General features: G+C 36.3%; 1 protein-coding gene across 2 annotated transcripts; it reads left to right on the top strand.

Moving 5' to 3' along the window:
• The first annotated feature begins 403 nt into the window (after positions 1-403).
• On the top strand, positions 404-26938 carry LOC130728166 (BEACH domain-containing protein C2). Of its 2 annotated transcripts, XM_057579530.1 has the most exons (32): positions 411-682; positions 1505-3585; positions 4401-5188; positions 6425-7132; positions 8143-8277; positions 9541-9645; positions 9816-9929; positions 10559-10635; positions 12158-12239; positions 12483-12806; positions 13190-13755; positions 14368-14452; positions 14567-14761; positions 15088-15633; positions 15709-15852; positions 16209-16667; positions 17549-17694; positions 18042-18111; positions 18540-18623; positions 18818-18874; positions 18969-19037; positions 19356-19442; positions 19579-19695; positions 20814-20963; positions 21117-21201; positions 21301-21421; positions 21610-21706; positions 22248-22361; positions 23849-24215; positions 24493-25274; positions 25863-25985; positions 26471-26938. In XM_057579530.1, exons 2-32 carry the CDS (start codon positions 1563-1565, stop codon positions 26546-26548), a joined length of 8898 nt encoding a protein of 2965 aa, XP_057435513.1. In that variant the 5' UTR covers positions 411-682; positions 1505-1562; the 3' UTR covers positions 26549-26938. The 2 variants fall into 2 exon arrangements, with proteins under 2 accessions (XP_057435514.1, XP_057435513.1); XM_057579531.1 differs by lacking the exons at positions 23849-24215; positions 24493-25274; positions 25863-25985; positions 26471-26938 and having other exon boundaries at positions 404-682; positions 22243-22361.
• Positions 26939-27826: the final 888 nt, after the last annotated feature.

The following is a 27826-nucleotide window of genomic DNA, read 5'->3' as shown; positions in this document are numbered from 1 at the left end:
CGCCTTCCTCGGCCATAACTTTGCCCCTAAGAAGCGACATCGTGACATCAACCCACACTCATGTACGAAAGATACCAACAAGCATGTTGTTCTTCCCACCCAAGGTAGCCACTAAAAGTTGCACCTAAAGATCGTGCGATTCTTTGCGTGCGAAAACGATACATCCACTCGTGAGCTTGAACCGAAAACGACACCCTCGTCACACGGCCTTGTGATGATATAACATTCATGTCAAAATCAGCAATTACAACACATTAAAGTTTGGTTTTAATTATCTACAAGTTAACTTCTTTTTTAATGTATAATTTCATTTATAACTTCTTCTAGCTTTAATTGGAAAACTACCATATTTGACTGTGTAAAAAATTGTTTTCAATTGATCAAACCAAATCTTCAAAGTCCAACCCAAACATTTCATCACAATTCAGAATTAACTGATTGTAAGAAGCAAAGAGCAGACATAGCTTCAAGCTACCAACACGACAACACCAACCACTCTTCTCTTCTCTTCACTTCTCTTTCTCTCTCGCGCTCAATTCACCATCTTCTTCTCCATTTCCGATTCTCTCTCTCTCCTCTTTCTCTCTGCACACTTTCTCTCTCATTTCCATCGAATCATCGATCGGAACCTCACGATCGGAACCCGAACGGCGGCACTCCGAGCTCCGCAACCTTCTGGAAGGTACGCTGAACTGAATCTCTCTCTTTCCATTTGACGTGTTTCCAAAGCGGCAATGGCGGTTTCGTTACGATCCGTGCATTTTCAATTTTTCTGAATCCGATCGAGTCTTGTGCGAATGTACGCAATGATCTGTAGAGATCTGCTGTTTCGTGATCTGTTCTCGGAAATGTGAGGCGATCCGAGTCGTTTTGCCATTCGAGCAAGATCCGTGGACTTGTGTTTCTGCGTTTCTCGCTAATAGATGCTGTTATTCCTTAAGAACGCACTTGGAATTGAATGTGAGAGTTTAGATTCTTGATTTGGTAGATTTTTAGTTACTTTTGAGGTTCAAGTTGTGCACTCTAGTTCTCGTGAACTTGTTACCAAATCAAACGCAGTGAACTTCAAGTTGTGCACTGTGGACTTTCGTATACATGAAGATTTCTTCTACTAGTGCACTGTAGACTTTCGTATACATGAAGATTTCTTCTACTAGAGCATTGTAGACTTTTGTATACATGAAGATTTCTTCTAGCTGTATAATGATTTCTTCTTGTTTGAGCTAGTTTAGTCAATAGTCATACTGAAGCTTGTCATTGTTACTTTGAGTTGGTGCAGTGGACCCTTTTGTACCGGAGTCTTTGATGAGTCGTCATTGTCCAGCACTTACCGGTTGTTACTTGTTAGATAACAAATATTGGGCATCGGAGTTATCCCCTTAGTTATTTCTTTAGGTTTATTTAGTGTGCATCAAGTATAGACACATATTGAAACTCTTTATTATTTCTTTCTGATTGGTGTGTGTGCTTAATTCTTGTCTCTTGATACCATTTTCTATTGCAGGTGGATTGGGCTTTCACAATTTGAATGACTATTTGTTAGTTTCTTCAGAAATAGCATAATGGAAGAGGAGGAGGAACCAAAAGAGATCAAAATATCTGGTAACGAATTAGATACTCATGTAGCAGTAGACAGTGGTGTAAAACAGTTTGTTGAGAGTCCGCATCAGGAAAATATAAATGCTAGCAGCAGTTTTGAGATTGAAAATGTAGATGATAGGGTACACTTGCAAGAGCAAGGTATTGATTCTGCAGATACTGTTATGGATGAGGACCAGTTTGAGCAAGTATCTTTGAAAGATCAAGACAAGAATAATGAGTTTGAGGATGCAAACAGATCATCAGGTTCTGATATTATACAACATCCCTCTGGTGGAAGTGTAGAGGATTCTCGATATTCATCTGGGTCGTACTCACCAGAGTATGATTCTTCCCTGGTTGCTGACTTACATCTTGATAATCTTTCTTATAGCCCTGAGTCAGAGGGGCAGTTTGGTCATACAAACAACCAGTTTACCCCATCAATTAGTTTTGATTCTCCTGGATATTCCAATGTTAATTCTCCACCAAAGCCCAGGCAAAAACATGCAAAACCGAACGTGTCTCCAGAATTACTACATTTAGTTGATTCTGCGATTATGGGGAAACCTGAAGGTATGGATAAGCTGAAGAATATTGCAAGTGGTGTAGAAGTTTTCGAGAGTGGTGAAGAAATGGATAGCATGCCTTTCATAATAGTAGATTCACTCCTTGCAACAATGGGTGGTGTTGAAAGTTTTGAGGAGGACGAAGATAATCCTCCTAGTGTAATGCTGAATTCCCGGGCTGCTATTGTGGCAGGTGAGATTATTCCTTGGCTTCCTTACATTGGTGATACTGATGATGTCATGTCCCCAAGGACAAGGATGGTTAGGGGACTACTTGCCATATTAAGGGCTTGCACTAGAAATAGAGCCATGTGCTCAATTGCTGGTCTGTTAGGAGTGTTGTTGAGAACAGCAGAAAAGATTTTTACAGTTGATGTTGGCTTGAATGGGCAAATGAGGTGGGATGGAACTCCTTTGTGTCACTGCATACAATACTTAGGTGGCCATTCTCTTAGTGTTGATGATCTCTTTAGATGGTTGCAAGTCATTAATAAAACACTTACCACAATTTGGGCTCCACGATTAACTCTAGCATTGGAGGAAGCAATAAGTGGAAAGGAGTCAAGAGGACCAGCTTGCACCTTTGAGTTTGATGGTGAAAGTTCTGGTTTGCTTGGTTCAGGTGAGAGCCGTTGGCCATTTATCAACGGTTATGCTTTTGCAACATGGATCTACATTGAATCATTTGCAGACACATTGAATACAGCTACAGTTGCTGCCGCAATTGCTGCAGCTGCAGCGGCTAGGTCAGGTAAATCATCAGCTATGTCAGCTGCTGCTGCAGCTAGTGCGCTTGCTGGTGAAGGTACGGCACACATGCCACGGCTATTTAGTTTTTTATCTAGTGATAATCAGGGTATAGAGGCTTATTTTCACGCCCAATTTTTGGTTGTTGAAACTGCCAGTGGGAAGGGGAAAAAGTCTTCTTTGCATTTTACATATGCTTTCAAACCACAATGCTGGTACTTCATTGGTCTGGAACATATAAGCAAGCATGGAATTCTTGGGAAAACAGAAAGTGAAGTCAGGTTGTATGTAGATGGTTCTTTATATGAAGGTCGTCCTTTTGAGTTCCCTCGAATTTCCAAACCCCTTGCCTTTTGCTGCATAGGAACTAATCCTCCTCCTACTATGGCTGGTTTGCAACGCCGTCGTCGTCAATGCCCTCTGTTTGCTGAGATGGGCCCTGTCTACATCTTCAAGGAACCAATTGGCCCAGAAAGAATGGCACACCTGGCTTCTAGAGGAGGGGATATAGTTCCTTCTTTTGGTAATGCAGCTGGGCTACCATGGCTAGCAACAAATGCCTATGTGCAGAGTAAAGCAGAGGAAAGTGTGCTTTTGGATGCAGAAATTGGAGGTTGCTTTCACCTGCTCTATCATCCTAGTTTGCTTAGTGGGCGTTTCTGTCCAGATGCTTCACCTTCTGGTGCTTCAGGTTTGATAATTTCTATCAATAGTTTTCTTATGATAATATATGGACATCTTTGCACTGCATAAATGCACATTGATTTTCATACAGAAAGGCCCTGGTATCTGATAAATAGTCTCTGGAAGGTTAGTTTATAGATTTATATGATAGATGATTTATATTCTGAAGCAAAATAACGGCTGTTCTTTCCAAAGTAGTGAATTTTTTTGTCTTACTTTCTTTCCTTTAGTTATACAACTATATAACTCCAAAACTGTGTGAATATGAGGGATCACAAACAGAACAGTTAAAGACTTGCATTAAGCTCATCTATCTATGCACATAAAGCTTCATTCTTGTTTACAAAAAAAAATTACAATGAACATTGATTGAGAGCGAGTGTAGATGGAATGCCAATCATTAAGGAATAGACTTATTGTTGACTCACTAAGTTGTGAGGATATCATGTTATTTAGTTGCATTCTTTCTCTCTCACTTAACACAAATAGATAATCTGAACAGGTAACTTCTATGTAGTATTCCTCTATTGTTTCTTTACTTCTCTTAGTTCTCTATAATAGACTGATTCCTGTGATCAATGATAGCTATTACCACTTACCACTGTCTAATTATGGCATAACCAACCATATGTTAGATCACAGATTTTTTATTTTATTTTTGTGGGTAACATTTCTGTATTTGAAATATGACTCCTTAAATTTATTAAGCAATTACCTATATTGACTGCCAAAGCTATATAAAGTTTCGTCTTATGCATCAAGGTACGAGTAATTTTCTGCATGAATGTCTAGTCTTCTTATGTTTCCCTTATCATAATATAGGAATTCTTCGACGTCCCGCTGAGGTTCTTGGGCAAGTCCATGTTGCTACACGAATGCGACCTGTGGATGCTTTGTGGGCATTGGCCTATGGTGGTCCCTTGTCTTTGCTTCCCCTGACTATAAACAGTGTACACGAAGATACTCTGGAACCACAACATGGGAATTTTACCCTGTCTTCAGCCACCACATCTCTTGCTGCCCCAATATTTAGAATTATATCCATGGCTATTCAACATCCGAGGAACAATGAAGAATTGTCTCGTGGTAGAGGGCCTGAAGTTCTTTCAAAAATTTTGAATTATCTACTTCAAACTCTATCCTCGCTTGATGTTAGAAAGTATGATGGTGTAAGAGATGAGGAACTTGTTGCTGCTGTCGTCTCCCTTTGTCAATCTCAGAAGATCAACCATAAACTTAAAGTGCAGCTCTTCACTACACTGCTTCTAGATTTAAAAATTTGGAGTTTGTGTAGTTATGGCATACAAAAGAAGCTTCTATCATCACTTGCGGACATGGTTTTCACTGAGTCAACAGTGATGCGAGATGCCAATGCCATTCAAATGCTTCTTGATGGCTGCAGAAGATGTTATTGGACTGTTCCTGAAATTGACTCTGTGAATACTTTCTCTCTGTCTGGGGCAACACGTCCTGTGGGTGAAATCAATGCTTTGGTGGACGAGCTCTTGGTGGTAGTTGAACTTTTAATAGTGGCAGCACCTCCTTCATTGGCATCACATGATGTCCGGTGTTTACTTGGATTCATGGTTGACTGTCCACAACCTAATCAGGTGAAGTAGTGACATTGATTGGTTTATTTTTGCAAGGGGGTAATAAGAAGGCTTTGCTAGGTAGACTGCTAATATAATAACATTATCAAATGCATTTGTCTTGTGATAAATTTCCAGGTATAATTTTTTATAGTTCTTAGATGGCTCCCCAATTGCATGATAACTTGTTTGATGTTATCAATTGATGTTTCTATTAAATCATTTTTAAGAAACCTAGTTTTTCAGTGTATTTCTTGTTTGAACAGGGTTCTTTTGTAATTGTTAATATTCTTTTTTTTTTGGGGATTGCTTATCCTTGTAATCTATATATTACATCTCTTCAGTTAAACTAATTATAATATGAAAAATCCTTGTTGTTTAGTTTTTGTTTTGCAATAAAAAATGGTTACCAATTAGTTAGCTCGATACTCTTTTGTTGAAAACCCTAAATTGATAAACTGAACTTCATTGATTGAAAAGCTAATCAGTACAAGAGAGGATCTCAGTATTTATAGAGATTACAAAGTGTGTAGAACAAGCTAACAACCTCTAACTAATTCTGTTACTTGACATCTAAGCTAACTAACATGACAGCTAGGACTTAACTAATTACAAGTAGTTACTAACAGTAACTTCTACTAACAGTAACTATATCAGATTATATAGTATACTCTAATATCTTTCCTGTGCAATTCTCATGTGTGCCATTGTAAGGTTGCTGTCTTGTGAACTGGCTATGTTATGGCAGTTCATGTCAGCAAGGCAAATTCTACTGTAATAATTGGGTGGACAGTGTTGCATCCTATGGTGGAATTCTCGAGGTTATAGCTCACCCGTTCATACACACACAAAAAATAGGCTAAGAAAACTGCTAGGTATAACACATAATAAAAACTAAAATCATATATCATGAACAACAAATTAGAAACATAATTTATGAAATAAAATTCACCGAAAGCATGAAAGCTTAAGGAAAATAATGTACAGAGAGGAAAGAATGGCTGGAGAGAATAGAGAGGAACAGAAATGATGATCCAAAGGTGAAGAGAATTCAAGTATCAGTGCGTCATAGGTTGTGTTAGATTGCTGTATATTGAATGCAAGTAGTCTGCATGTTCTGGCTACCAGTGGTCTCATGTAAAGTGGTTTTGATGTTCGAAAATTTTAACATGAAGTAATAATGCTTTGGTTTGATTTTAAATTTACCATTTATCCTAACAAAATCGTACGAATTAATTACTAACTTCATTTTTTCAGGTTGCTAGGGTGTTGCATCTCTTCTACAGGTTGGTTGTCCAACCAAATTCATCTAGAGCTCACACATTTGCAGAAGAATTTCTAGCATGTGGTGGGGTAGAAACTCTTCTTGTTCTGCTCCAGAGGGAGGCTAAAGCGGGAGATAGTAGTGTCCTGGAATCGTTGTCAAACAATCCTGAACTTAAAACAACTGTGATTGATGGTAAAAATGAAATCACAGAAGGAAGTCAGGATGATGAAGGATCAGAGGAGAAAAGTGAAGCCATCTTACAAGACAATGACCAAGGTTCTCAGTCTGTTTACAGTGGCAATAGCCCGGATCCTAGTTCTCCTGATTTTAGCAATGACAGGATGACTTTTACCTCTGAAATTCCTTCTGTCAACAACCTGGGAGGCATAAGCCTGTCCATTAGTGCTGACAGTGCTAGAAAAAATGTTTACAATGTTGATAAAAGTGATGGCATTGTTGTTGGGATCATAGGTCTCTTAGGTTCTTTAGTAGCTTCAGGACAACTGAGATTGGGTTCCCATACTGGTCCTGATACAGCGAGCAACCTTTTTAGTGTTGGACTCCATGATAGGGGTGATAGTGGTACCATGTTTGAAGACAAGGTTTCTCTTCTACTTTATGCTTTACAGAAGGCTTTTCAAGCAGCACCCAACAGGCTAATGACTAACAATGTTTACACAGCTTTATTGGCTGCCTCGGTATGACTAACTCTCTGGCATATCCTGCCTCCCTATACCTATGGAAAAATATATCTGTGGCATTTATCCCTAAACTGTTGCGCAAATGGCAATTGTCTTTTCTTTTCTTTTTATTTTGTTTTGCAGAAGTTTTATCTTCACTGTCATTAGCATGCTTTATTTAGTGTAAAGCTATTCTTCATTTTGGTCATTATAAGCTTATATGCTGTTCTTAATATTGTCAGCATATCTGCCACAATATTCAAGAATGTGAATGTGTTTGCATTCGTAAATATGAGCGAAAAATATGGTTCACGTTTTTTACTGGATTAGGCAAAAAACTTGTTTGTATTGGTCTACCAACATGTTACTTGTGTCAATTAAATTTTACATTTATCAATTAATCAGTTAATTAATACATGTAAATGCAATAGACAAAATTTAGTTTTTCTGCCTTGGCTTGTGTCATTTATTTATTGATTGACCAAATTTACAGATATTGTCTCTGTATCACCTTTATATTGCCATGAAATTTGAGCAAGCTGCAACCTTGCCTAGTAATTACTCTTGATTCTTGATTTTTATTACAGTCATTCTTAAGACTCGATGTATGTGTAATTATTTATCTTTACATGATTATTGCACTCCAAACATGGCTCCAAGATATCGGGATATTGTATATACCTGTGTGAAGAAATTGGCCTGTTATATGTCTCTGTTTGGAGTTATTTGAATCAAAACGCTATGCCTTGTTTCAGATTTATGTCTGCATTCTAAAATTTATTACAAAACTTGTGATATTTCCCATTAAAAATTTCACGAATTAATTTCTCATAACAATCTTTTGTCATAGAGGAAGTTTTTTTATTTGATATTGATTAAAAGTTTTTGTTTCAATTAGAAAAGGTATTGTGGAATGGAAATCCCTTGAAAAAATGTGATTAGTTGACCAAGTTGCTAAAAAGGAAATATTATCCCCATTAGCTGATGTTCTCATTTTCCTTTTTACTTTGCCTTTTTATTCATTTTAGATCAATGCCTCTTCTTCAGAGGATGGTCTGAACTTCTATGATTCTGGTCATCGCTTTGAGCATTCACAACTTCTATTGGTGCTTTTGCGTTCCCTTCCATTTGCTCCCAGGCAACTGCAGAGCAGAGCGCTACAGGTATTAGCTCATGAGCTTTCATTTTTGACAATATGTGAAATTTTCCTATTAATCTGTTTCGTTAAAAGTTCAGGATAGCTTAATTATTATTTTATCAATTGTACCCCTACCTTCACCTAATTCATGATTATGTTATAGAGAACCCGACAACAATTTCATTATTATAAAAATATTATTTCTATTTTAGAATTCCTGTGCTAAAACATTGAAGTGACATATAAAAAGGAACGGAGGAAGTATATGTTGTTTGATTCATTTGGTGTTTTCAGTATCACATTTTTTTGCAATTGCTTGATTTATGTATTTGAACTTCTTAATTCAACTGACTTCATGGATGTGCTGCTTAATTCAAGTATTCGACTTTCTTGTTTCATATTTATGTTTTATAATTTTTTTTACCGTAAGCTTGCTGTTATTTAAGGTCTGAAAATTAATGGTGAGACACCGAGATCCTTTTATAACCTAGGCTGGTACAAACTAAAACTAATCAGACTCTGTTTGTATAGCATTAGAATCCAATTGTAAGACATGGGACTTGAGTCTCACATTGGAAGTATGGGATTTTGGTCTGGGGTTTATATGGTCTTTAGCTGTCCAATTACAACATCTAGCTTTTGTGGTGTGGTTCTCCAAAGGTTCTTATCATATAGTCACTGTGAAGGTAAAATATATCATCCTTCTGAAATGGGAATACAAACAGGCATATACAAGATTGCTTGTTATAATCTCAGTTAAGGTCCCGCATTGACTAGAGATATGGCCAAATAAGTCCTTATATAGGGTAGAGCAATCCTCACCTGAAGCTAGCTTTTAAGGCAAAGTTAGGCCTAACCTGAACTCTAAGATGGTATTAGAGCCTATCATAGATCCGTTTAATGGGTCACCCGCAGATGTCTAGTGCTAACTTGCGATTTCAGTTGCTATTGCGGCTGCGAAAGCCGCATTACCTCAAGGTGGAATGACAAACCAATAATAGTGTGGCCACTGTATGCCACACAGTGCAACACTGCTATAGCGGCACTATCGTGCACTATTGACAACTATTCTGGCACTACAAGAGAAGTTCTGTTCTTCTATGGCTTTAGGTACCTTTCTTGTTCGCACTTAATATATGGAATATCCATGTATATGCCACAACCATATTAAAAGTTTTCTATATAAATGTCAGAGGAAGTAAGACTTCTAATAATGGATGCAGTTTGTATTTAGGATCTTTTTCTATACCGCCTAGTTTTTGAGCTACTTGTTTGTGTATGATTTCAGGATCTTCTATTTTTGGCTTGCAGTCATCCTGAAAATAGAAGCAGCATGACAAATATGGAAGAATGGCCTGAATGGATTTTGGAAGTTCTGATTTCAAACTATGAGGTAATTATATATTAAGAGTAAAAACCAAAGGTTTATTGTCTCCTTTTCCAGTTTTCCTCTTTTCTGCTTAGATTTGGTTGTGTCACAGACATGCACACGCGCAATAAATTAAGGCCAGCTTCTTGTGGAAAGTTCCTGAACTATGCTGCTTGTGTTCTTTTGTTTGACAGGTGGGCCCAAACAAATTGTCTGAATCAACAAGTGTTGGAGACATAGAAGACCTTGTGCACAACTTCCTAATTATCATGCTAGAGCATTCAATGCGCCAAAAGGATGGATGGAAGGTTGATATTTGTTTGGATTTTTAATTTCTTTGAACCTAGTTCATTTACTGCCATTCTTGCCCATTTGCTCTTTCACGATGTTGCTGTTGACAGCCTCCACATGTAATTGTTAGTTTTCCCGTTTCCTATCATTTTCTTTATTAGATCTTTGTTTCATTGGCTGAGATTGCAACTGATAAACAGCCAACATTAAACCTGGCTTCAAGCTTTCACTAAAAATTTTAAATCTTTTAAATTTTTTTATTTAGTAGTTTTGATTTGCTTGTAGATATACCAAAGACTGCTTTCTTCATTTTCATTGTCCCTTCATGGTAACGGGAAACTCTTTTTTTAAGTGAAGAGGAAGATAGAGTATTTTTGTTTTTTTTGGGGGGGGGGAGGGAGGTATTTCCATGTTGTCTTCTGAACAAAAATAAAATGAACGCTGGGAGTCAATGATGTGGGAAAATCGTAATGGAGTTGTTGTGTTGATAACATACATCTTGACATGTTAAAAGAGAATCTTTTAAATGTTCTCTGAAACTCTTGGCTTTGAGCAATGGAGTGTCCATGAGCTTCTGTTCGCATTTGTCTGTTTACATGAATTTTGGTTTCATGAGGGTAATTTATATGTCGCTTATTGTATCCAGGATATTGAAGCAACAATTCATTGTGCTGAATGGCTTTCTATTGTCGGTGGATCTAGCACTGGGGAACAGAGACTGAGGTAAGTTTATGCATCAATTATGAGCTCTTCGAGCATTTACTTCTCCACTTCTACCTGTTATGTCATTTGAGTATTCTGTTCCTTTTTGTTTTACTGCTGCTTAACTAAACATTATACTGTATTTTTTTAGCATGAAAGCATCGGTTGGATGTCGAACGATTTATATGCTCTTACCTAACTGCTTAAGCCTTTAGTAGAGTTGGTCCTTGACATGGTATAGAGTCTCTATGACTGAGTAATTAGAAGGTTGATCTTTGCGGCTCCCATAATTTGAATTTTAGCTTAAGGATTGGTGGGTATGTGCACAGTCCATGCTTTCAAGTCCAATGGGCTCAAGTGAAGGGGTTTGCTAGATAAATAACCAATCATGAGTTTTTACTAAAACAACTTAATCTTTTAGTTAAGCTGATCCTTGACAGACTATTTGTTACATTACATCATCACAAATTTGGAAGTGGCATCCATTTTGGCAAATTATTTAGGGAGTATGATTTTTTTAAAGCTATCATGTTCTGGTTTTCATGTATAAATGCAATTATTCATGTTTTATGGGCATGATTTGTTATAGGATGCACAAACTGCTTATAGCATCATATGTTCCAGTGGCTAAGGAAAAAACTTGAAACCTTAGAAGACTTATACCTTTCAATGGAGTTTGAAATCTGCTGTCAATCTCGGATAGCAAAAATGCTATTGCAGCATAGCGCATAGAGGGATGGCCTCTATGCTGAATATTTTGTAAAGTTTATTTAATATAACTATTTACATATAAATGATAAGAAATACTAAATATACATGGCACTCATAATTAACATTAAAAAGTCAAAGGTGTCTTAAACAAAACATACTAATACCAACAAAAGTCAAGGTAACTAAGAGGTTTAAGTCTCTATTTTCGAAACTAATCTTACTAAAAACATGAAAGTTCTATATCACTTCCTCCTCATCCTCCTCAAACTAGACCATTTTCAGTATGTTTCCGAAGCATAAACCCTGAAATACCTCCCCAAAATGCCTAGCATGAACTTTTTCCGGGTTGTTTTTGGTTTTTTTATCAATTCCACCAAATAGCGCTGCTATGGCTGCTATTTTCTTTGCTTTAGCGGCCGCAACAGTTGCTACACTGAACTGGTAAGTTCTTAAATTGAACAAAAGTTACTTACACTTGTATACTTGATGTGGAAATATGAAGAAGCTGCATGGGTATATCATATATGTTTCACATTTATTGACTGGGATCCAAACAGGAACAATTATGATTGAGACATGCTGAAATGAATACCATTTAGAGCTATGATCTGTGTCTAGACTCTAGATTTGTAGTAAATATCATGAAGAATTTTGAGGAAGAGAAGAGTTTATAAAGAATTTTGAGGAAGAGAAGAGTTTATAAATTCTTTCATACTAACACAGTACTCTCTTAGTCTCTTTACTTGATTGAAAGTTTCCAGCTACAGTTTATAACTCCGGTTCCATGTCATGTATATAACTATTCTATTCTGGTTTCATTTCTGTCTTGAAGACGTGAGGAATCGTTACCTGTATTTAAAAGGAGACTCTTAGGTGGCTTGCTGGACTTTGCTGCTAGAGAATTGCAGGTTCAGGTACATCTTGTTTTCTATCTTTATTGATTTTCCTTATAAAATTTTCATGCACTCTATGCCATGGCATGATGTTGTTCTTTCTGATACACCCGGGAAATAAAATACCTCAACCTATGCCTAAGCACAGTGAGATATCAAAATCCTATATTAAAAAATGGAGGAAAATTATCTGATACTCATTTTTGTTGAATAGTGGAAGAAAAAACAGCAATAATGTCTACATGCAGCTTTTCCTTGCTGCAGACTCAAATCATTGCTGCAGCTGCTGCTGGTGTTGCAGCTGAGGGTTTGTCACCAAAAGATGCTAAGGCCGAGGCTGAGAATGCAGCCCAGTTGTCTGTGGCTTTAGTAGAGAATGCCATTGTGATACTCATGCTTGTTGAAGATCATTTACGGTTACAGAGCAAGCATTCTTCATCTCGTGCTACAGATGCTTCCCCGTCACCACTTTCTACTGTGTATCCAATAAAAAATCGTTCTACTTCATTGTCGACAATTGAGGAGTCAACAGAAGTTACGGATGATCGTAGATCAGAATCGAGTGACTCGGGGGGAATCCCTCTAGATGTATGTATACTGAATCTAAAACTAGAGATGCATGAAGCAATGTCATAAATAGATATGTATTTGTAGTTTTTATATTTGTACATCTCCTATGCTGCTTCTGTTATTCCTCTAAAATTCATGCGATGGTCACGTTCTATCCTATTATCCAAATACCTTTATTTTATTTTTTGAACGTTTTCTCTTGTCTCCTTTTAATCTCTTACTTTCGTGTTTGTCCTTGAGATTTGAGAAAATATGTCCAGGCTTTTGTTTTTTCAGTATTTTCCATATACAGTTCATTTGATTTACATTCTTATTAATTTGTGTATTCTTCCTCATTCGATTTTTGTTTTAGACATTTACTTCTAAATTGGTTAAACTCATACTGTCAAGATCTTTTTAAGGTCCTTTCTTCAATGGCTGATGGAAGTGGTCAGATCCCTACATCAGCGGTGGAAAGGATTGCAGCTGCTGCAGCCGCTGAGCCCTATGAATCAGTGTCTTGTGCTTTTGTGTCATATGGGTCCTGTGTTAAGGATTTAGCTGATGGCTGGAAATATAGGAGTCGTTTATGGTATGGTGTCGGCCTTCCACAGAATGCAGTTCCATTTGGTGGTGGTGGTAGTGGATGGAATTTTTGGAATTCTGCATTGGAGAAAGATGCCAGTGGCAATTGGGTTGAGCTTCCTTTGGTAAAGAAGTCTGTGGCAATGCTCCAAGCATTATTACTAGATGAGTCTGGACTAGGTGGTGGTCTTGGTATAGGAGGAGGATCAGGTACCGGAATGGGAGGAATGGCTGCATTGTATCAGCTGTTAGATAGTGACCAGCCATTCTTGTGCATGCTTCGAATGGTTCTTCTATCAATGAGGGAAGATGATGACGGAGAAGATCATATGCTGATGAGAAGTACAAGTTTTGACGATTCTGTGTCTGAAGGAAGAAAACCACGATCAGCACTCTTGTGGAGGTAAAACAATCCTTTTAATCTCAAATTTTATAGTCCATTTCTTGATCCATGGTGAATGGTTAATGATCCCTTGGATAAATTGGACCACTAACATTGTTTTATACAATTTCCAGCTACATTGACATTTACTTGTTTTTCGCTCTTCATTTTCCTCATGCTCAACTTGTTCATAAGAACATTTAAGAACAAAGTTCTAAATATGTCTATAGGATCGCAATATCAAATCATACTTGATAGCTTGTGGTAACAAAGCCATTCTAATGACTTTATCATATTAATGACTTAAATGAATGATTTAATAGCATACCAAAGTGACACCTTTATATGTTGAATACGATGCAGTGATGCACAGCATGCAAGAAATTAATATACAATTGACCTCTTGGTCATACTTCAACATCAAATTCATTCACCATTTACTACCCTTGGGAGTTTGAAATAAATTTATTATTAAGACATAAGGTTATAGAAAATTGTTAATTGCATAATTTTCTTTATTTATTTGCATTGTTTGAAAAATTGTTTAGAAGTCTATCATTTGAAACAACCATTGTTATTGTAGATGGGTCAATCTTGTCTTTTTTATTTATTTGTATTTTGTAATTTGAACAGTGTTCTCTCACCTGTGCTCAACATGCCAATTTCTGATTCTAAGAGGCAAAGAGTCTTGGTAGCATCTTGCGTGCTTTATTCCGAGGTTTGTATTTTCAGCTTGTTCATTTTCATTTCTCTTATTGTTCTGTACACTTTGCGTTGTTTGTCTATTTTTGTGTACAACCATTGTAGTTACCATACTAGAACATCTGGCCAGGTGTACCATGCCGTTAGCAGAGACCAAAAGCCTCTTCGTAAACAGTACCTTGAGGCTATTTTACCGCCTTTTGTTGCTGTCTTAAGAAGATGGCGACCCCTTTTGGCTGGCATTCATGAGCTTGCTACTGGTGATGGTTTGAATCCTCTTATTGCTGATGACCGAGCATTAGCGGCTGATTCCCTGCCAATTGAGGTACTTTGCTGTGCACGTATATAAATACACACTTTGATACATACTTAAACACATGGATATACATGGATTTTCATCTATGGAATATAATGTGCATATAAAAAGAAGGGTTCGTTTTAGTTCTTTGTATTAGTTTCTTCATATTCACTTTTAAAGGTTTGCTAATGAGAAGGAAAACAAAACCATATGGCAGTGTTTGGTACTGTTTACTTGTAACTGCAACGATAATATGCTAAAACTGAGATTCTTTATACCAATAATCTTGTGTTCATTGAGATTGCTTTCCAGCATGACTTAGATGTGTATCTGATAATTTATATTTCTTTCAGGCTGCTCTTGCTATGATATCTCCTGCCTGGGCTGCTGCTTTTGCATCTCCACCTGCTTCGATGGCATTGGCGATGGTCGCGGCTGGTGCTTCAGGTGGTGAAAGTCAAGCTCCTGCAACAAGTTCCCATCTTAGGCGTGATACATCACTGCTGGAACGCAAACAGACTAGGCTTCAAACATTTTCAAGTTTTCAAAGACCTTTGGAAGTCCCTAATAAAGCACCACCTCTTCCAAAGGACAAAGCTGCTGCAAAAGCTGCTGCTTTGGCAGCTGCTCGTGATCTTGAGCGATTTGCAAAAGTTGGTTCTGGAAGAGGTCTTAGTGCTGTTGCAATGGCTACATCTGCACAGCGAAGGAGTGCTAGTGATATGGAGCGGGTTAAGAGATGGAATATGTCTGAAGCAATGGGAGTTGCTTGGATGGAATGTTTGCAGCAAGTTGATACGAAGGCGGTATATGGGAAAGATTTTAATGCTTTTTCGTATAAATATATTGCAGTTCTTGTTGCCAGTTTTGCCCTAGCAAGGAATATGCAACGGTCTGAGGTTTGTTTGCTAATTGTTTATATGGGTTACAGATTTTATAGAAAAGCTGCATGTTAAATGTTTCTTGTTTGCCAGATTGACAGGCGTGCTTATGTAGATGTAGTTGATCGACATCGAATCAGTATTGGAGCCCGTGCATGGCGCAAACTTATTCACCAGTTAATAGAGATGAGAAGTCTTTTGGGGCCATTTGCAGATAATTTATACAGCCCACTTCGAGTATGTTGTGATATTTGCATTTTCGCTACCAAACACATTCTTATAATGAGAAATTGACTACGGGTAGATGTGCATTGTGTTGCTGTTGTTTGGTTTTAATTCATGGAACATAATCAGAGAAATTTAAGACAGTAAGGTCTGCCTTTTTGTATTGTGTTCCTGACATTTATATGGTGGCCATTGACTTTGCAAAAGAATAAGACTGCTCTTCTATTTTGATGCTCTGTTTTCCCCTTTTTAGGCCATAATTGGATGATGTATTTTCTGACCAGATTTTACTCTCTATTCTACTGAAAATTAATCAAATAACAAATGTTTGAGTTCATTTATTATGCTTATTATTTTATAATTTGTAGGTTTTCTGGAAGTTGGATTTAATGGAAAGTTCCTCCAGGATGAGAAGATGTTTGAGGAGGAATTACCAAGGGTCTGACCATTTAGGTTCTGCAGCCAATTATGAAGATTATTTTCAGGAGAAAAATGAGCCGAGCACTCCAATTTTGTCGGCGGAAGCAATCTCGCTTGAGGCAGTCAATGTAGACGAAGAGCCAGTGGAAACTGAGGACTCGGTTTCTAGGGTTGATCATATTGAATATGAAGGAGATAATCAGCCTAGACTTTCTGAAGCAGCTGAACAAACTGTTCAGGCATCTCAGGAGTCCAGTCCTACTCAACTTGCAAGTGATGAACACCTTGTCCAAAGTTCTTCGCCCATTGCACCTGGGTATGTTCCTAGTGAACTTGATGAAAGAATTGTTCTTGAGCTACCATCATCAATGGTCCGACCACTTAAGGTCATACGAGGAACCTTTCAAGTAAGTTTTATGGGCCTAATTTAAAAGTTATTGTAACATTGACAAAGTCGTATTGAATTTTACATGTACTATGTTTTCTCCTGAAAATTAGTGCTCTGCTCATTTTCAGCTAGACTTAGTGTACTAAGTTTTCTAATATTTGCGTTTTGTGGCCACCTGGGAAAATTTGATTATGTGAGCTTACTGAGATGGACGAGTTGACCTACAAAAAAGATAAAATGAGTGAGGAATTTTATACTAATGTTTTTCTGTTGGAAAGACCGAAAGATGTATGATGAATTTTGGATTATTATTAGAATATCTACGAAATATCTTAGAGCTAGAGTATGATGCCGAATATATTTGGATAATTTATGGTAGTTTAGAAAGCTTTTATTGTTAGGAATCTTATCCTATTTTTTATTGATTAAACCTTGTCTTTTGGAAGTTAATATTTCTCTTGTTTTATTAGGATTAAGATTAAGATTCTAGTTTTCATATAAATAAAACCATTGTGTTTGAAAATAATTCAGCTGTTGTTTTCATTCTGCCAGAAATCAAATACATAAATAGCTCAAGAACAGCCAAGGAGGTCTATTAGGAGCGAAAACAAAAGAAAAACATTAATTTCAAAATAAAGGAAAGATATAAACTTCAATTATGGAGGTCGGGATTCAATCCCATTACACAAGGGATCTGGATTTTTTCCTGAATCCAACAGCTAATATTCTATTTCACATCACTTCACAGTACACCATATCAACCCTAATAACCTGTTGTTTTTTGTCTCTATTCTGTCTCCGTTCCACCATCCCTTCCCAAACTTGATAATTCAACAATTTTCTTGTCTTAAATATGATAATTACAATTTACACATGTGGAGCACTATTCTCTTATTTCAGGTAACCAGTAGGAGGATAAATTTTCTAGTTGATAAAAGTGAGACCAGATCTACAACCGATAGTTTGCATACCAGTTCTGAGGCAGGCCACCAAGAAAAGGACCGTAGCTGGTTAATGTCATCTCTTCATCAAATCTATAGCAGGAGGTGAGCTGATTTTGTTGACCATATTTTATCTATTCATTCTGTCACATTTTGTGTTGTCATTTAAAGCACGGTGTATATGTTGAATGTGCGTTTAGCAACTGATGTTGATATTTGATTATGAGCTGTTTTAGTTTAATCCGTAGTTGTTTGTATTAACTATTATGTATTATTGTTTTTGAAGATTTGAGTACTACTTGCTCTTGAAGGACCCTATTTCCTTTTTTTTCTTGTCCACAAAGTTTTTTGCATCGTAGTTTTTTATTACTATGTAGTTAATATGCAGTTTCCATTTCTGAAAATAGGAAGTCCACATTTTTAGTGGTTTACAAGTGTTAGTTTCTTTACAGACACCTCCTTAGAAGAAGTGCTCTGGAGCTATTTATGGTGGACCGTTCAAACTTCTTCTTTGATTTTGGGGTATTTCTTCTTCACTATGCCAGTTTCTCTCCTTCTACTATTTAAAGATTTTTTTTTTTTTGGTTTTGAGATGATTCTCAGTGCTGATATAAATCTGAACATTTTACATATGCTTTATAAATGCTACAAACTTATAATCCTTGCCAATACTCTTAAAAGCTTAAGTTGTTACTTGGAGGTTCAAGAACGGGGTTGTTTCTCTTAGACCACCGTTCTTACAAGAGCCTTTTGGCCTCGAAGCATGGGTAATGCACAGACCCATTGTACCTTGTGCTGAAATTTGATTTAATTATGAAAAATGGAGTGACAAAGATCAGGACCCTGACTGCCTGGTCTTAAAAAGGCTATGATACCATGCTAAAGTTCAACTCTTCTTATTGGTGGTATAATATCGCTCTTGACTTTTTTCTTGCCAATTTCCTCTTCAGAGTAGTGAAGGGCGAAGAAATGCATATCGTGCAATTGTTCAAGCACGACCTCCTCATTTAAATAACATATATTTGGCTACTCAGGTAATATACTTTCTTTGACTATATTGTGTAAATTTCTCTGCATCTGTTTTTAAGATAAGAGTAAATATGAATGAAGTTTTGTTTGACGGGAATATGAATGAAGTTAATGTCAATGTTATATTTTATTTTTTAGTATAGGTTTTGGGTTGTATGTTGTGGTTCAAGAACCTAAAGAAAATCCCTTCTTGTTGCAGAGGCCTGAACAACTTTTGAAAAGAATTCAACTTATGGAGCGTTGGGCCAGGTGGGAGGTAAGAGTTTTAATAACTTATAAATAAACTATAGTTCTAATGATAATTGTATACTGATTGCTTATGCGCTGAATTTTATAATTCCCTTGTGCAGATCAGCAATTTTGAATATCTAATGCAGCTCAATACACTAGCTGGGCGTAGTTACAATGATATAACCCAGGTGATCTCTCTCTCTCTCTCCCCCCCCTCTCTTAGATTTATTACTATCTTTCATTGAACTTTTTCGAACCAGACTCCTCTAAAGTGAGTTTGTCTCTAAAGTGAGGAGGTAAGACTATATCTGTTTATTTAAAAAAAAAGATTATATCTATAGTTGATTTAATTTAAAGTACATCATAATCAAAGTATATAAAGTCTAAGGGTGAATACACCCTTACTTTCTCATTTTTCAGATAAAGTCAATTTACAGGAGCTTTGTTTCTAACTTTTTAATCCTATCTTCATCTTTTCATGTATTATTGTTTCTTATTTATGGCAGTATCCGGTATTCCCCTGGATTCTTTCTGATTACAGTTCAGAGAGCTTGGATCTTTCTAATCCTTCTTCATATCGAGACCTTTCAAAGGTGTTATGCGCTCAATTTTCCTTTAATAAACTGATGTGAAGCATTTATATATATATATATATGTACACACACACACCCACACCCACACCCACACCCACATATACATATTATATATTAATCTTTTGAAATGATGCAGCCTGTTGGTGCACTGAACCCAGATCGTCTGAAGAGAATTCAAGAAAGATATGCTAGCTTTGATGATCCAGTCATCCCCAAATTCCATTATGGATCACACTACTCGAGTGCAGGAACAGTGGGTCTCCACATTTTTTATTTAGAGTCATTCTTGATCATAATAGCTTGTTAGCATTCTAGCTGATATACTCTTTTTGGTATCTTAAATGATGTTTGAGTCTTGTACTTATTTACTTGCTCTGAGTTTCATTTGTCTAACCAGTGCTGTGCCGGTAGTTTGATTCATGTGTTTTTCTTTTTTAGCTGTTAACTTGAGCTAATATGATGTTTGATTGTGTTTGTGTCTATGTAATTATACATGTGAATTTTTTAAGTCCAGATGATGCTGGCTCTGTTCTTCCAACATAATAACATAATTGGATGGAAAAGTTACTCATATTAATGAATGCATTGATCCTAAACTGGGATATGTTTCCCTGGGGAAGATGATTTTGAGAAGGGAACTTTACAGACTATTATATTAATGGCCTTTTAGTTAATCTTATTATATCAGAGCCAATGGTTGTTTGACCATGGGCCTGGGCCCCTATCCTAGATCCATTTGTTGACTCCCCCTATTTGGGTCACCCGTTTCATTCCACGCTCCAGATGTTCTACACTGGGTGTGAGGGGGTGTGTTAGAGTCCCACATTGGCTAGAGATGTGGCCAAGCAATTGCTTATATATGGTTGTGCAAACCTTAACTCTTGAGCTAGCTTTTGGGTTGAGTTAGGCCTCTTTCATCAGTGAAGGCTAGAATTTAGTAGAAAACCAGAGTAGAACAATCATAGTAGAAGCTCTCTCTTTCCAAGATGCAACACATCAATGATTAATAGAAATCAAGAAAAGTATGTTAGTTAATTTTGGGAAGTTGATATAAATTGAAAACAAATTTAATGTTAACAACTACATTAACTACATTTCTTACGGGCGTGAGGTAGTTATTTGGTTCTTATAATAAGGAACGAAGGGAATATTTGCTGTCTGCTTCTGTGTTTCTTTTGGTCTTTCTGCATTCAAGCCTCCCTTTTGGTGTATATTAAGATCACTATGACTTTTGATGCCTGATTTTTCACTTTTTGTTTAAATAATAGAACGACAATAAAAGTAATTGCTCACTATATAAATGCTGTTATCTTGCTTGATTATTTAGTTGCTGATTCTGCAGTAACTAGTGTTTAATATCTTCTTTTATAGGTTTTGTATTATCTTGTTAGGGTTGAACCATTCACTACCCTTGCAATCCAACTGCAAGGTGGTAAATTTGACCATGCAGACCGGATGTTTTCTGATATTTCTGCTACTTGGAATGGAGTTCTTGAGGACATGAGTGATGTGAAGGAATTGGTATGCATATACTTTTACGATAAAATTATTGTTTGATACACCTTGATTAGCTTCTTTCTGGACAGGAATTATTTTTTTACTAATACTACATACTTATCATGGTTTTATTATTGGTGTTATTATCACGAGCAGTAATTTATTTCCACTTTTTAGGTTCCTGAGCTATTTTACCAACCTGAGGTCCTCACAAATGAAAATTCAATTGATTTTGGCACGACACAGTTGGGAGGAAAGCTTGGTATATATTTGAGAAATTTTCCTTAACTTTTTAACTTCATTGTATACTCATAAATGCAAATCACAGTTAATAGTTGACACCCACCATGCGCCTTACCAGATACTGTTAAACTTCCTGCTTGGGCTGAAAATCCAGTTGATTTTATTCATAAGCATCAGAAGGCTCTGGAGAGTGAATATGTATCTGCTCATTTGCATGAGTGGATTGACCTAATATTTGGGTAGGTTTTTAGCTACTTTTAGTTTCATCCCCGTTTTTAGTATGTACATGCATGGTTTAGTCTGCTTCGTCTTATTTTTCATAAGTTTGGTATGCCAATTTATTGATAACTATTCTTCTAAAATATACATTTTTTAATAGTTCCTCGATATTTTACATCTTATTACATTAGTGAGGTGGGTCATGCAGGTATAAACAACGGGGCAAAGAAGCTGTTGCAGCAAATAATGTGTTTTTTTATATTACCTATGAAGGGACAGTGGATATTGATAAAATCTCTGACCCAGTATGTCTCCTTTACTTCATATTTTCAGCTCAATTATTTGTTTGAGTAAATACAACCCTAAAAAAGCTCATCAAAATATTGGCACATTCCTACATAGTTGAGATTTGATAATCACTTTAAGGGTTAAACTTAAAGTACTTGTAATATATTCTATATATTGATTTATGTAGGTCTGCTAGCATACCTTTTAATTGTACATGAAATTGCTTAAGTTTGATGAAAAATTGGGAACTGACCCTTACCACTTACCTGCCATGGCTATTGTCAGCCTAACATTAAACAGAGAAGACATGAAATTGAGATGAAAGAACTGATATTATTACTGAATGCTGAAAGAATAACAAACTCTCTAAAGGCATTTAATTACAGTAAGTAAATGAATAAAGAAAACGTTATGGAAAAGTGTTCTGAACATGCATCATAAATTTATCTAAGTTGAATTTCACAAACATTTACAGGAAACTTCGTCCTTTATTGAACCATACCTGTAATTTGTCCATGTTTATGTAACTTTATTTTCTTTCGTATGTGACAAGTAAAGGTACAACAGCGTGCCACACAAGATCAGATTGCATATTTTGGGCAAACACCTTCCCAACTTCTGACTGTTCCTCACTTGAAGAAAATGCCATTAGCCGAAGTTTTGCATTTGCAGGTAACTGTTGATTCTATTGGTTAGACAGCATTTATTGATAATTACATCTTGACTGGGCACGTATGTATTATTGAGTGTGCTCTCCCCCTTCCCCAAAATCTTGTCGCCTTGTTTCTTATCCTTTTGTTTTTGTTTGGCTTTCTATAACAACTTAAATTTATATATCTGAAACATCGGGCAAATTTGTAAATCACAATAATTGAATGATTAGTGTAATTTGATTGATAACTATAGGAGCAAAACATAGTAATTTTCATTAATATGATAATACCAAAAACTTGGACCATTGAATATCTGGGTGCTCCCTTGAAGTACTTGTAGCAGTGGTAGAGGTGGTTGGTAGTAGCAGTAACAATAATAGAGATGTTTTTGTTTACGGTTGAATTCATTTTTTAAGACTGTTCCTTGACTATGTTGTCTTTCCTCATTATATTATTTTCTTTGATTGAGTGTTTTGGAATGAGATGTTATTATCATCTCGTGAGGAATGGAATGCCAATGAATATAAAATATGGTGGTAGTTTTGCACTTTGTTTTTGTTGGCACTTGATACAATGAATACCCTTGTAGTTTCAGTATAGAAATTTGATATTCGATTTAAGTAATAAATAGGAAACGGCTAGATAAGTAGGACATTGGTTAATTAAATTAAAGTAATATTTGAATAAGAAAATATATGGGGAATAAGTGGATGTTTAGCCTGTTTGGAATTTGGATGCTGACCAAAGATCTTTTATTGGAACTTATTTAGTGCTATTTTTATTAGATAAGCTCCAATAAGTGTTCTTTGGTCCGCATCCAAACGAGGTCTTATAACTGATGAGGAGAAATAAATAAGAGTATTAAATGATGATGATGAAGTAGTAGAAGAAAGACATGTGGTTTTCAATGAAGAAGCCATGTGTTTGATCATTGATGGAGAAAGAGAACCATAAATTATCGCTTTGAGGATTGTTGAAGAGTTTGTATTGAGATTTGAGAGTACGAAATGATTATAATGAAGTAGTAGAAGAAAGGCATGCAATTTTCAGCAAAGAAACCATGTGTTTGATGGAAAAAGAGAGCTATAGATTATCTCATTCATAAAACATAGTGAAAACATGTCACTTTGTAATTTAAAATGGAAACTAAGGAGGCCCTTACTTTTCAATACTTCTCCTTAAACCTATTCACTAATAGTTTATTTTTATTTTTTATGAGGGGAATATATTCCATTATTTTGAGATGTTGGCCCAAACCTAAATAAGCATTTCTTTGATAAAACAATATAAAAACTACTTGTTTCAATTTATCTTTGAAAAGTGTGATTATAAAATATATATGTATATGCAATGTCATTTTTAGTGTTCCATATGGAAGAGTTGTGCCATAACCTCTGATTAAGTGTTTCTTGACATGCCCTTTAATTGATACATGCTTCCTTCACTGTTGATGTTGAGGGGATGTGATTATAATGTTAATTCATAATTTTTTCTTTTTGATATCAGACAATATTCCGCAACCCAAAAGAAATCAAACCATATGCTGTTCCATCCTCTGAACGATGCAATCTTCCTGCGTCTGCCATTCAAGCATCTTCAGATATGGTTGTGGTTGTTGATATGAATGCGCCAGCAGCTCATGTTGCTCAACACAAGTGGCAACCCAATACACCTGATGGCCACGGTACTCCTTTCCTTTTCCAACATAGAAAAGTGACATCGGGGTCTGCTGGTGGTACACTTATGCGCATGTTCAAAGCACAGACCGCATCTGGTGAGGAGTGGCAATTCCCTCAAGCACTAGCGTTTGCTGTCTCTGGAATTCGAAGCCAAGCTATCGTTGCTATTACGTGCGACAAAGAAATTATTACTGGTAAATCTGGAAAACTGAGATTGTTTGTATATGAACAATAAACATGTGGGTTTTCTGGATGTTCTAATGTTTACTTGTACACACTTGCTATTGTTTTAGTATTTCTTAAAAAACAAGAGAGAAAATTGGATATCACAGGGCACTTAGGCCCATGCATCCTCCTTTTGGTTCAGATACCATTAACCATTTTAGAAACTTGCCCATGATTTGTAGTAGTTGCTTTTTTGTTCTGGTTATTTGTCATCTAATTTTGAAAATTTGGCTTCTGATTTATTAGGTGGGCATGCTGATAATAGTATTAGGCTAATATCCTCAGATGAAGCTAAAACCATAGAAACAGCTTATGGACATTGTGCTCCTGTTACTTGCCTTGGCATTTCACCCAATAGTAACTACCTAGTGACAGGATCCCGAGATACAACAGTATTACTATGGAGAATACACAGGGCACTTGTGTCTCCCTCAAATGTCATATCAGAACATTCCAATGGGACAAGAAGATTGTCTTCAACCAGTAATAGTTCATCGAGCTTGATTGAAAAGGATCAGAGACGTCGAATTGAGGGTCCTATACAGGTACTTCGGGGGCACCGCAGTGAAATACTCAGTTGTTGTGTTAACTCAGATCTCGGGGTAGTTGTTTCTTGCTCTCATTCATCAGATGTCCTTCTGCACTCTATAAGAAGGGGACGTTTAATTAGAAGACTGGATGGAGTAGAGGCTGATATTGTCTGCCTTTCCGCTGAAGGGGTCGTGATGACTTGGAATGAATCACAGCATACTCTTAGTACCTTTACTCTCAATGGTGCTCCGATAGCAAAAGCACAATTCTCCTTCTTTTGCAGTATCAGTTGCATAGAGATTTCTACTGATGGGACGAGTGCTTTGATTGGAATTAATTCTCTAGAAAATGGTAGACCCGATAATAACAGTTTAAATTCACAGTTGAATAAGTCAGGTGTTGTTGATTTTGATTCAGAATCAGAAGAAACTTATGAAAGCAATAGAATAGATGTTCCATCACCATCAATTTGCTTCCTGGATATGCACACTCTGGAGGTACAGAATTAAGATGTCAAAAATAAACTTACTTTTACCTTTTATCTCATTAAATTGCTGCATTTTATTCCTCATTTCCATACACCTTAAGAAAGAATGATATCTGGAAGATCCAACAATCAAAGCAAGGTTTATTTCCTGGTGTTTCTTTTTTTGGGCAAATAATCATGCATGACATCTGGAGATTTAACTTTCTATATGGAATGATTTGTTTCAAATGAAACAAAGTAAATTTTCTTGGCACGACAATTTTTGTGTGGATGTAATTATGTAACCAAGGGATTTTCTCATACCTCATTCATCCATATTTAGTAGCTATTGCCCTTGTACCATGCATCTTCGACCGACTGTTTGTTGCAAAATTGAGATATTATTTGATTTGATATTATTTGTTTTTAGGAGATTTGTTTTTTATTTAGGAGATTAAGAGAAATATTGTACATGACTACTTGTTTCCTTAATTAGGTAGTGTAGCCTCTATAAATTGTAATTACCTAGTGCATTTGTATTCAAGCAATAATATTATATTTTCGACTATTTTCGAGTCTGTTGCTAACTACTCCGCCATACTAATCTTACTCTCTGTAGGTATTTCATGAATTGAGGCTGGGAGAAGGGCAGGATATCACAGCTTTGGCTCTAAACAAGGATAGCACAAATCTTTTGGTTTCAACTTCGGATAAACAATTGATAGTCTTCACTGATCCAGCTGTAAGTTAAAGCTTCCTTGTTAAGCATCTTTGTCAAATATCAATGGTCTACGGAGTGAAGGACTATTGTTGTTTTTGTAAATTGTTTAAAGGAATAAGCTTTATATTTCAACTTGCAGTTCAGTTTCTTAAAGAGTAATCACATTATTTGGAGTCGCAATTTTATCAAGGCAGTTTGGCAGATTTTAATATTTTCTGTGAATCTGAGACCAACTGCAAATAAATTCAAAGTATTCTCAGTTGTATTATTGAGAGTGGTGTTTCATTTGTGTGGAACCTCAATTATCCTTCTTAAAGTTACTCATCATATTTGATGTTTATTCTTCAGCAATCAATCACTCTCTAGTCCCTTCGTTGAATTGTGAATTTTTTATGTACATGGAATGCATTTAACTAAAATATTACACCTCCAATCTCTTACTTACGACTTCATCATAGGGTTTCCTAATTTCCACGGCTATTAACATTGCTACTTTTTGCTCGCAGTTAAGCTTGAAGGTGGTAGATCAAATGCTCAAGCTTGGCTGGGAAGGTGATGGGCTTCGACCTCTCATGAAATCATAGTTTTAGGGTATACATATGTGGTTTATACATAATATCAATTCGAAAAATTAGGTTGCGGTTTTGACGCCCCTGTTTGTAAGCATTTTGGTTGCGGCCCTTATGGTTCAGAGAGCTCTTGTGACATATGTAACATCATATTATTACCACCAGTATTAGGTTCTTAGATTTAGCACTAGCAGTGATTCCTTTTTGTTTTTTGGTCAAAGTATAGGGTTCTTCACTCTTCCATTTGTGCAGTGTTGATACTGGACAAGCTTCTGAAGTCTTATTCAGGTTTGAGCCATTTTTGTCCCACAAATTTTTGTTATAGAAATGAATATATAATAGCTATTCTTTGTTGTAATGCTGCTGCTTTTTCAGAAGTTGAAAGTTTGTTGGATGTTGGTTGGAGTTGGAGTATTCATTATGTTGTTTATATTATGTTATTATTTAATTTCCAAACACTGTTATATATTTTTAATTTCTATAGTTAGAACAAATTCACGCATAAACATTGCTTTGCTAATTGGCAGACGTAAATAAACAGGTTCTGATCCAGCAGGATCAAATCTAGATTGAGGAAACCCGCGGGTATCTAGATTGCTGTAACCTTGGACTCTTTGCCAAGTTTTTATTATTGAATTAATTATCCTGAATAGGACATGCATATATTAAAACCTATGACCCAAAAAAAAATGTCAAACCTTTATTTTTGTCAACATAGTATGATCAACAGTGTTGCCTCAAAATTGCGGGGGTTGAGATTTGATCGTTCAAGAATGGTGAGCCTCATGAAAGATCCTATATAAAGCACATGAAACGTTTTTTTTCTTCTGTTTGTATGGTAATAAATGAAGTGACTTCTAGTTCAATGAAAGACAATGAAGAAGATAGACTTTGATGCACTTGGGGGATTATATGATTAATATTTTTAAGTTGTTCATTCTTCAGATAGGATATCTTTATATCCTTCAAATTTTGGATCTTCACTTGCTCAGATGATTTTGGATATAAACTTCCTCGTTCATGTGTTTTTGTGTTCCTCTCGGTAAACGCAACGACCTTAACATTTAGGTCCCTGTTAGAGGTCATCAACAATTGTCTTTCTTCCCTAGGCATATGCTTTGGACAAACTTGGAAGTGGTTCCATGGTCAAAATTTGTGATTTGACCACTTCATAAAGATCATTAAGAGTTTAGACCCAAAAAACATTGATGCATCATTTCTATTTCACACTCGCCAGATAACTCCTCTGCCGCCCCACGGGTGTATTGAGAAGCCTTTTAATAGGTTTTGAGC

This window comes from Lotus japonicus, chromosome 1 (genome assembly GCF_012489685.1).
Source record: "Lotus japonicus ecotype B-129 chromosome 1, LjGifu_v1.2".
Classification (NCBI taxonomy): Eukaryota; Viridiplantae; Streptophyta; class Magnoliopsida; order Fabales; family Fabaceae; genus Lotus; species Lotus japonicus.
This window is presented reverse-complemented; position numbering and strand designations above follow the sequence as displayed.

Excerpts from the sequence above, each read along its gene's own strand:
- LOC130728166 (XM_057579530.1), top strand. The coding sequence starts at position 1,563 with ATGGAAGAGGAGGAGGAACCAAAAGAGATCAAAATATCTGGTAACGAA. Across the intron at positions 9,646-9,815 it reads TTCTGATTTCAAACTATGAG|GTGGGCCCAAACAAATTGTC; the intron begins GTAATTATATAT and ends TTTGTTTGACAG. Across the intron at positions 9,930-10,558 it reads GCCAAAAGGATGGATGGAAG|GATATTGAAGCAACAATTCA; the intron begins GTTGATATTTGT and ends TATTGTATCCAG.